At 46.9% G+C, this 10,979-nt stretch overlaps 2 protein-coding genes across 2 annotated transcripts in view; one reads left to right on the top strand and one right to left on the bottom strand.

The window, feature by feature from the left end:
• Window positions 1-3: 3 nt before the first annotated feature.
• Window positions 4-8,031, bottom strand: gcc1 (GRIP and coiled-coil domain containing 1; the record flags this gene model as incomplete). The annotated part of the gene is made up of 6 exons (XM_039793843.1): window positions 7,860-8,031; window positions 6,345-6,474; window positions 4,234-4,515; window positions 3,253-3,756; window positions 552-743; window positions 4-396 (listed from the first exon to the last, which is right to left on the bottom strand). Coding segments are annotated over exons 2-6 (1,473 nt in total), but the record flags the coding sequence as incomplete, so codon positions are not given.
• Window positions 8,032-8,693: 662 nt separating this feature from the next.
• LOC120555045 (ADP-ribosylation factor 4) overlaps window positions 8,694-10,979 on the top strand; it is a gene marked incomplete at its 3' end in the record, with an annotated part of 2,875 nt that continues 589 nt past the window's right edge. The window contains 3 exon segments of the mRNA XM_039793842.1: window positions 8,694-8,928; window positions 9,540-9,620; window positions 10,680-10,789. Coding sequence (XP_039649776.1) covers window positions 8,862-8,928; window positions 9,540-9,620; window positions 10,680-10,789 — 258 coding nt within the window.

The raw sequence follows: 10,979 nt of genomic DNA, 5'->3' as shown, positions 1-10,979 counted from the left end.
AGGGTCCCTCTGGATGTTCTGCATGTTGTGGTGTTCAGGGTCCCTCTGGATGATCTGCGTGTTGTGTTCAGGGTCCCTCTTTGCTGCTATCTGCAGAAGCTTCTTCACTTTCTCCAGCTTCTCCTTCAGCACGCCGACGTCCAGCTGGGACTCGTCCACGCCGAGGTCAGAGGTCGCCCTGCCAGCGGCGAGGTGAGAGGTCATCGCCATGGCGAGCGTCTTGTTCTCGGCGTCCAGCTGCATGATGCGCTCTCGGAGTCTCTGCGCCGCCATCTGCTCGCGCTGCCTCGCCTTCTCGCAGCCACCCAGCAGCTCGGACAGCTCCGACACGCGCTGCTCCAGACCTGCCGCACGCCGCTCAGCGCACTGAGCACGCTCAGTAGCACGCTCCTCCGCCTCGCCCACACACACACACACACACACACACACACACACACACACACACACACACACACACACACACACACACACACACACACACAGGTTTATCCTGGTTTAGTTTATCCTGGTTTAGTTTAGCCTGGTTTGGTTTAGTTTAGCCTGGTTCGTACCTTCCTGGTCTGCATGTCGGTCTGCGTCTGGAAGTTGTTCTTCAGCTGCGTCAGCTCTCGCTGCAGCTCGTCCAATCGGGGATCAGGTTTGCTGTGATGTCGCTCGGTGGCGAGCAGCTTCTCCTTCAGCTCGTCTCTCTCCTCCCTCACCTGGCTAAGGTGAGCCTCAGACTCCGCCCCCCGCTCCACCGCCTGAGGTGAAAATCACAAATATGTCAAATAAAGTGACAAAAAGACGAAATATACATACATGTATATGCATGTTAGCAGCTCTACCTGTGTTTTAGAGGCTCTACCTGTGTGTTAGCGGCTCTACCTGTGTGTTAGAGGCTCTACCTGTGTGTTAGCGGCTCTACCTGTGTGTTAGAGGCTCTACCTGTGTGTTAGCGGCTCTACCTGTGTGTTAGCGGCTCTACCTGTGTGTTAGAGGCTCTACCTGTGTGTTAGAGGCTCTACCTGTGTGTTAGCAGCTCTACCTGTGTGTTAGCTGCTCTACCTGTGTGTTAGGGGCTCTACCTGTGTGTTAGAGGCTCTACCTGTGTGTTAGAGGCTCTACCTGTGTGTTAGAGGCTCTACCTGTGTGTTAGAGGCTCTACCTGTGTGTTAGCGGCTCTACCTGTGTGTTAGAGGCTCTACCTGTTTTAGGGGCTCCTACCCTGTGTGTTAGCGGCTCCACCTGTGTGTTAGCGGCTCTACCTGTGTGTTAGCAGCTTCAACCTGTGTGTTAGAGGCTCTACCTGTGTTTTAGGGGCTCTACCTGTGTTTTAGAGGCTCTACCTCTGTGTTAGAGTCTCTACCTGTGTGTTAGGGGCTCTACCTGTGTGTTAGGGGCTCTACCTGTGTGTTAGCGGCTCTACCTGTGTGTTAGAGGCTCTACCTGTGTGTTAGAGGCTCTACCTGTGTTTTAGGGGCTCTACCTGTGTGTTAGCGGCTCTACCTGTGTGTTAGGGGCTCTACTTGTGTGTTAGACGCTCTACCTGTGTGTTAGACGCTCTACCTCTGTGTTTTAGAGGCTCTACCTCTGTGTTAGAGTCTCTACCTGTGTGTTAGGGGCTCTACCTGTGTGTTAGGGGCTCTACCTGTGTGTTAGGGTCTCTACCTGTGTGTTAGCGGCTCTACCTGTGTGTTAGGGGCTCTACCTGTGTGTTAGGGGCTCTACCTGTGTGTTAGCGGCTCTACCTGTGTGTTAGAGCCTCTACCTGTGTGTTAGAGCCCCCCTGTGTGTTAGCTGGCTCCACCTGTGTTTTAGAGGCTCTCCCCTGTGTGTTAGAGGCTCTACCTGTGTGTTAGCAGCTCTACCTGTGTGTTAGCAGCTCTACCTGTGTGTTAGAGGCTCTACCTGTGTGTTAGCAGCTCTACCTGTGTGTTAGCAGCTCTACCTGTGTGTTAGAGGCTCTACCTGTGTGTTAGACGCTCTACCTGTGTGTTAGACGCTCTACCTGTGTGTTAGCGGCTCTACCTGTGTTTTAGGGGCTCTACCTGTGTGTTAGGGGCTCTACCTGTGTTTTAGGGGCTCTACCTGTGTGTTAGGGGCTCTACCTGTGTGTTAGCGGCTCTACCTGTGTGTTAGGGGCTTTACCTGTGTGTTAGGGGCTCTACCTGTGTGTTAGCGGCTCTACCTGTGTGTTAGAGCCTCTACCTGTGTGTTAGAGCCTCTACCTGTGTGTTAGCGGCTCTACCTGTGCATTAGAGGCTCTACCTGTGTTTTAGGGGCTCTACCTGTGTGTTAGCGGCTCTACCTGTGTGTTAGCGGCTCTACCTGTGTTTTTAGAGGCTCTACCTGTGTTTTAGAGGCTCCACCTGTGTGTTAGCAGCTCTACCTGTGTGTTAGCAGCTCTACCTGTGTGTTAGCGGCTCTACCTGTGTGTTAGCAGCTCTACCTGTGTGTTAGAGGCTCTACCTGTGTGTTAGAGGCTCTACCTGTGTGTTAGGCGCTCTACCTGTGTGTTAGCGGCTCTACCTGTGTTTTAGGGGCTCTACCTGTGTGTTAGGGGCTCTACCTGTGTTTTAGGGGCTCTACCTGTGTGTTAGCAGCTCTACCTGTGTGTTAGAGGCTCTACCTGTGTGTTAGAGGCTCTACCTGTGTGTTAGCAGCTCTACCTGTGTGTTAGAGGCTCTACCTGTGTGTTAGAGGCTCTACCTGTGTGTTAGCAGCTCTACCTGTGTGTTAGAGGCTCTACCTGTGTGTTAGAGGCTCTACCTGTGTGTTAGACGCTCTACCTGTGTGTTAGACGCTCTACCTGTGTGTTAGCGGCTCTACCTGTGTTTTAGGGGCTCTACCTGTGTGTTAGGGGCTCTACCTGTGTTTTAGGGGCTCTACCTGTGTGTTAGCAGCTCTACCTGTGTGTTAGCAGCTCTACCTGTGTGTTAGAGGCTCTACCTGTGTGTTAGAGGCTCTACCTGTGTGTTAGCGCGCCACCTGTGTGTTAGAGGCCTCTACCTGTGTGTTAGAGGCCTCTACCTGTGTGTTAGCAGCTCTACCTGTGTGTTAGAGGCTCTACCTGTGTGTTAGCGGCTCTACCTGTGTGTTAGCAGCTCTACCTGTGTGTTAGAGGCTCTACCTGTGTGTTAGGGGCTCTACCTGTGTTTTAGGGGCTCTACCTGTGTGTTAGAGGCTCTACCTGTGTGTTAGAGGCTCTACCTGTGTGTTAGAGGCTCTACCTGTGTGTTAGCAGCTCTACCTGTGTGTTAGCAGCTCTACCTGTGTGTTAGCGAGCAGCGCGGCGTTGGCGTCCTGCAGGCGGAGCTCTGCGTCCTGCCGCAGGTCTCTCTCCTGCTGCAGGATCCTCTGCAGCTCCCGTAGCTGCGTGGCGTGGTCGCCCGTCTCGCGCTCCCTCTCGTGCTGCTGCGTGATGACACGGGCGCGGCTCTCGGCCAACTGCTGCTGCAGGGCGCTAAGCTCCGCCTCCCGCTGCTGCTGCAAGGCGCTAAGCTCTGCCTCCCGCTGCGCCGCGGCGCCCGCCAGCCGCTCCTGCAGCTCCTCCACTTCCTGTTTCAGCTGCCGCTTGTCGGCCTGGAAGCTCGCCTCCATCCTCGACTTCTCGTGCGTCACCGTGGCGATGGCGCTGGTGAGCGTGCTCAGTTGGTTCTTCAGCTGCGCCGCTCGCCGCTCCGTCTCGGTGCTGGGAGGGGGCGTGGCCTGCTGCTGAGACTCCGCCCCCACGCTGCCGCTCTCCGGGCCGCCGTCCGCATCCAACCGGCGCACCTGCTGGAAGAAAACGTGTCTCGTTAGAACGGGCGCCGCCATTCAGCGCCCTGTAGCGGCGTTCGTCGTAATAAATGGTTAAAGGTCCAATGACATGCTGCTTTTTGGATGCTTTTATATAGACCTTAGTGGTCCCCTAATACTGTATCTGAAGTCTCTTTTATATAGACCTTAGTGGTCCCCTAATACTGTATCTGAAGTCTCTTTTATATAGACCTTAGTGGTCCCCTAATACTGTATCTGAAGTCTCTTTTATATAGACCTTAGTGGTCCCCTAATGCTGTATCTGAAGCCGAAAGCAGGATACCCAGGGCTCTGTTTACACGGATCACCATTTCTAGCCACTGGGGGGCCATAGGCAGGCTGGGGGGGGGAACTCATATTAATGTTAAAAAACCTCATGAAGTCAAATTTTCATGCCATGGGACCTTTAATCTGAGTTCTATAATAACTGATAAACTCGTTTAGTATCGGTACCGTTGAGGCGGACTTTCCAGCCGGTTCTCCCAGGTCTTCCTCGCTCTGGCTCCCCCTGCCGGTCTCGCTGGCAGTCTCTCTGGCGGTCTCACTGGCCGTGTCTGCAGACGCCGCCGTGTCCACGCTGTCCTCGCTGTGCAGCGAGCAGCCGTCCTCCAGCGGCTCCGAGCAATCCGGGCCCGGCTGGTTCTGGTCCAGATCCTGGCTCACCGACAGAACCTTCAGACTGGCCTCCAGCGCCTCCTTCTCCTTCAGCAGACTCTTGTAGGCCTGGACCACATCCTTAGAGTAGATTAGATTATTATTATGATATCGGTTCTTTGGACAACGATACGATATTTACATTACAACGGTTACATAGCCTGGTCCTACCAGACTCTGGTCCACTAGCCTGGTCCTACCAGACTCTGGTCCACTAGCCTGGTCCTACCAGACTCTGGTCCTACCAGACTCTGGTCCAACCAGACTCTGGTCCACTAGCCTGGTCCTACCAGACTCTGGTCCACTAGCCTGGTCCTACCAGACTCTGGTCCTACCAGACTCTGGTCCAACCAGACTCTGGTCCACTAGCCTGGTCCTACCAGACTCTGGTCTTACCAGACTCTGGTCCATTAGCCTGTCGATTGGTTGGGGTTAGACATTTGACCTTGAGTAGTCAAGGTTAGGATAGCCGATTGGTCAGGGGACAGGACCTGAACAAATCAGGTTACGTTACCTTGTGTAAGCATGGACGCCTGGCCAATAGTAGCTATTGAAGGGCGGGACTTGGCGTGGCCATAGTGAGAAAAAAAATATTGTGCCCCCCTCACCACGCATGCGCTAACCTGCACACACACACACACACACACTGGGAAAAACCTTCTACCATAGTGAACAGTGTAGAGGGAAAACCTTCTACCGTAGTGAACAGTGTAGAGGGAAAACCTTCTACCGTAGTGAACAGTGTAGAGGGAAAACATTCTACCATAGTGAACAGTGTAGAGGGAAAAAACTTCTACCGTAGTGAACAGTGTAGAGGGAAAACCTTCTACCGTAGTGAACAGTGTAGAGGGAAAAAACTTCTACCGTAGTGAACAGTGTAGAGGGGAAAACCTTCTACCGTAGTGAACAGTGTAGAGGGAAAACATTCTACCATAGTGAACAGTGTAGAGGGAAAACATTCTACCGTAGTGAACAGTGTAGAGGGAAAACATTTTACCGTATTGAACAGTGTAGAGGGAAAACATTCTACCATAGTGAACAGTGTAGAGGGAAAACCTTCTACCGTAGTGAACAGTGTAGAGGGAAAACCTTCTACCGTAGTGAACAGTGTAGAGGGAAAAAACTTCTACCGTAGTGAACAGTGTAGAGGGGAAAACCTTCTACCGTAGTGAACAGTGTAGAGGGAAAACATTCTACCATAGTGAACAGTGTAGAGGGAAAACATTCTACCGTAGTGAACAGTGTAGAGGGGAAACATTCTACCATAGTGAACAGTGTAGAGGGGAAAACCTACCGTAGTGAACAGTGTAGAGGGAAAACCTTCTACCGTATTGAAAAGTGTAGAGGGGAAAATTATATTATATTATATATTATTATATATGATTATATTATCTGTATATTATATAAAATTATATTATATTATTATATAAGATTATATTATATATTATTATATTATAATATATGATATAATAGTTATCAGGTAGTCAAACTTCTCCGTTACTTTTCTCAAAGAAAACTTCTTTCTAAACACTTTTACGACATCTACTCGCAGATTTCTCGCTGGAGTTCAAATATTTCAACACACGCAAATTCGTGGCACAGAAGAAGCTGATTTAGATCGTCTCATTCGTGCAGCGACCTCGTGTCCGTTGACTTGGTGGGAACGCAACTACAATATTTACTGTTATCTTAACGTCTGCCACGATACGATTTAGAGTTCTGCGATCTGGTTCTTAATCTATCATGAAGCGGGTCTGGTACTGAACCTACCGTGAAGCGGGTCTGGTTCTAAACCTACCTTGAAGCGGGTCTGGTACTGAACCTACCATGAAGCGGGTCTGGTACTGAACCTACCTTGAAGCGGGTCTGGTACTGAACCTACCATGAAGCGGGTCTGGTACTGAACCTACCTTGAAGCGGGTCTGGTACTGAACCAGCTGCTTCTTCTGGGACTCGATAGTGTCCAGCAGCTCCTTCCTGCCACCGCCGAAACTCATGCCGAACTTCTCCATGACAACGCCGGGTCTCCGTCTGTTGGTTCTGAGACACAAAAACACAACGGCCATCTTAACTTTAACTAGAGCTGGGCATCGTTTCCTGATTCTTACACACACACACACACACACACACACACAGACAGAGAGACACACACACACACACACACACACAGACACACACAGACAGAGAGACACACACACACACACACACACAGACCGAGAGACACACACACACACACACACGACAGAGAGACACACACACACAGACAGAGAGACACACACACACACACACACACAGACAGAGAGACACACACACACACACACAGACAGAGAGACACACACACACAGACAGAGAGACACACACACACACACACACACACAGACAGAGACACACACACACACACACACACAGACAGACAGACAGACAGAGACACACACAGACAGACACACACACACACACACACACACACACAAGACAGAGAGACACACACACACACACACACACACACACACACACAGACAGAGACACACACAGACAGACAGACAGACAGAGACACACAGACAGACACACACACACACACACACACACACACACACACACACAGAGAGAGAGAGAGAGAGAGAGACACACACACACACACACACACACAGAAACAACCCAAAATTGTACATAAATAAATTCAGAATACATTATAATAAATAAAAAATTAAAAAATGTAAATTATTAAAATGATTCAAATGAAAAACCCAGAAATGTTTTTTACATTAAATTAATTAACTAATTATGAACGTTAATATTTAAACTGTTGATGTGTTTGTGAAGTAACTAAAGTAGAAAAGTAACGTTACTTTGAGTAAATGAGTAAAATAAACAGACACCGACGTTATCATTACTCCAGTTTTATACTCATTACATTGGCTTCCGATTAACTACAGGATCAAATTTAAAGTTTTGGTTCTGACTTATAAAGCTTTGCATGGTCAGGCTCCGGCGTATATCTCGGACCTGCTCCATTCATACACTACAAATAGGCCCCTCAGGTCTTCTAACCAGGGATTACTGGTTGTTCCACGCACCCGTTTAAAGACTAGAGGTGACCGTTCCTTTGAAGCGGTGGCTCCAAACCTGTGGAATGCGCTTCCTATTGCCTTACGTTCTGCAGTCTCTGTTGAAGCTTTTAAAAAGCAGCTGAAGACGCACTTGTTTAAATTTGCTTTTGATTCATTCATGTAAAATGTTGCCTTTTAATGACTGTTTTTATTCTTTTATCTTTATTGTTGTATAATTCACTATGTTTTGTACAAATTTTTATCTTGTGAAGCACTTTGTGATTCTGTCTGTGAAAGGTGCTATATCAAATAAACTTATTATTATTATTATTATTATTATTATTATCTCCGGTGTTTCCGGTGTTTCCCGCTTCTTACCCGGTGAACAGCTGCCGGTAGCGTTTAACGATCTGAAACCTGGGCAAAAAACCTCCAAAAGTTGATTAATTTCATCAGAAAACTGTAAATATTAAACACATAAACTCCGAGCTCAGTCTGTCAGAGAACAGCCGCCATGTTGGTCTCAACCGGACGTGGAGACGGAGGGGGCGGGAATCTGGTGCTGCGTTCAATGTTCAGTGCAGTCCGGAATATACAGACTCACGTTTGTTTTGTTGTTTAATATTCATTTAATGGCTCAATACGTTTATTTTCTCTTTTAAACGTATTTAAGATAATGTTAAAACAATAATAAAAGTATTTTAATAGAATTGATTCATTTTTATATTTATTGTTTGTTATTTCCTATATTTTATTTTTAATGCTGCTTGGATGTAAAATGTCTGGTTTTGATTTTTAAAAGCATTGAAAAAAAGAGTACAAAATATTTAATGTTAGAATGAATTTAAATGCATTTTTTCTCTTTTAAAACTTTACTGCCAGATTATTTAATTAATTATACAGAATATACTGTAATAATAAAAATAATAATAATAAGTATGTCATTGAACAGAATGAGAGAAAATAAAGAAAAACCAAAACATGAAAATCAAATAAAAAGGAAATAAATGTTCAGAGTTTAAAAAGATAAAAAAAAAAATTATATTTAAAAACATTTAATTTGAGGTAAGCTATATAATCATATTTCCTATAAACAATCTTGTAGTATATGTTCATACATATTTATTCATTTTATTTCAAGGATTGAACGTCTTTCCAGTAGAAAATAAACGCAACATGTTTTTTGTTATTGTTTCAATAAAGTTGTATTGAAAGCAGTGACGTCATTTCTTCCGCGTTGGCCTGTACGTGGCACCGAGGAGGAGCTGCGCTGATACTCCGGTGTTTCTCCGCCTCTTCCCGCGGCTCTGAGCAGCTTCTCCCGGACCCTCCGGATCTCTTTCTCCCCCCGCCGCTGAACCGGGACTTCTTTTATCAACAATGGGGCTGACGATCTCGTCTTTGTTCTCCAAGTTCTTCGGGAAGAAGCAGATGCGGATCCTGATGGGTGGGTTCTAGCCTCAATCCGCGGCTAAAAGGGATACAGCTACCGTTACGTTACCAACGCAACAGTTTAGACACCGAAACAAGTAGTTACGTTTAGTAAAAAGATTTGGTTTGGGTTAAAACACTCCAGAGGAACAAATACGCGTTTCCTGGGTGAAAGCACTAAAATTATATTATGATATTATAGTGGATTTTGTGAGATTTTGCGTAATTTACGTAACTTCCGCCCGTAGCTGTATCCCTCCTAGCCTCAACCCGCGGCTAGGCTAGCCAGCTCCGAGACTAACCGACCAGGGACCGGCGTTTTTTCCTCTGAATGTTATAATTTCCAAACCGACTTATGAACCGGTTCTCCGATGTTTAGTCCCGCCTGGTTGAACTGAAACTCCAACTTCAAGTGAAGTTAAAATAAATAGGAGCTAACACGGCTAGAAGCTAAGACAGCTAGCTACAAGCTAACACAGCTAGCCGCCAGCCGTTAAAATAACGGTTGTGACGGTCTGTCAGCGTCAATTTAACGGCTGTTTTTAACGCTTAATCTCTGCGTTCAAATGTTAAACTAAAGTTAGTAACAGTGAAGTGTTTAAAAGTCTGATGTATGTCTTGTTTCAGTCGGTTTGGACGCAGCTGGAAAAACAACGATCCTGTACAAACTGAAGCTCGGAGAGATCGTTACCACCATCCCAACTATCGGTGAGTCATCAATAACCAGCCAGGACATCTGTTATTGATCAGAGTGTCACTCATGTCTCTCTAACTTATTAATTTAAAAGGTAACTACGGGTTTGTCCCACCCTGGACTCTCTGTCTCCATGTGTGTGTGTCTGAGTGTCTGATGGAACAACAATCTGTGAAACTGGTCCAGTATTAAACCAGAACCGAGCTGTACTGTAACCCTACAGGACTAATGTTCAGCAGCAGTTAGAGTCACTAAAAGTTCTGCTGTTGCTGCTGACAGACTCACATTATTATTCTAAGTGTCTGACAACATTATGGGATGGATCCCTACAGAGATAGACCTTTTAGTTAAAGAGTAAGATCCTTTTAGTTTAACATGAAACAGCCCCAAAATCACCATCACCAAACTACACCAGACTCCATGTAAATAATCAGGACTTTTATCATCGTAAAACACACTTCATTCAAAGTGGACAGAAACTAAATAAAACTATCAAAAGCCATCTTGGTTCATCTTTCCACTGTTCCACCAATCACCACTCTGGTTTGGTTGAAATAAACCCTTAATTCACCCATTTACATGTGGAGATATACTGGCTCTATACACGCTAAAAGTCCTGATTATTTACATGGAGTCTGGTGGAGATATACTGGCTCTATACACGCTAAAAGTCCTGATTATTTACATGGAGTCTGGTGGAGATATGCTGGCTCTATACACGCTAAAAGTCCTGATTATTTACATGGAGTCTGGTGGAGATATGCTGGCTCTATACACGCTAAAAGTCCTGATTATTTACATGGAGTCTGGTGTGTTTGGTGATGGTGATTTCAGGTTAGTTATACAGATGTTGTGGGGTAGATATACAGATGTTCTTGGTCAGATATACAGATGTTCTGGGTCAGATGTTCTGGGTCAGTTATACAGATGTTCTGGGTCAGATGTTGTGGGTCAGTGATCCAGATGTCGTGGGTCAGTGATCCAGATGTCGTGGGTCAGTGATCCAGATGTCGTGGGTCAGTGATCCAGATGTCGTGGGTCAGTGATCCAGATGTTGTGGGCCTGTGTTCCAGGGTTTAATGTGGAGACGGTGGAGTACAAGAACATCTGTTTCACAGTCTGGGACGTCGGCGGTCAGGACAAGATCCGTCCTCTCTGGAGACACTACTTCCAGAACACACAGGTACCAGAACCAGAACACACGGGTACCGAACCAGAACCAGAACACACAGGTACCAGAACCAGAACACACAGGTACCGGATCAGAACCAGAACACACAGGTACCAGAACCAGAACACACAGGTACCGGATCAGAACCAGAACACACAGGTACCAGAACCAGAACACACAGGTACTGGATCAGAACCAGAAC

The sequence above is a fragment of the Perca fluviatilis genome, unplaced genomic scaffold (genome assembly GCF_010015445.1).
Source record: "Perca fluviatilis unplaced genomic scaffold, GENO_Pfluv_1.0 PFLUV_unplaced_scaf_126, whole genome shotgun sequence".
In the NCBI taxonomy this organism is placed as follows: domain Eukaryota; kingdom Metazoa; phylum Chordata; class Actinopteri; order Perciformes; family Percidae; genus Perca; species Perca fluviatilis.
This window is presented reverse-complemented; position numbering and strand designations above follow the sequence as displayed.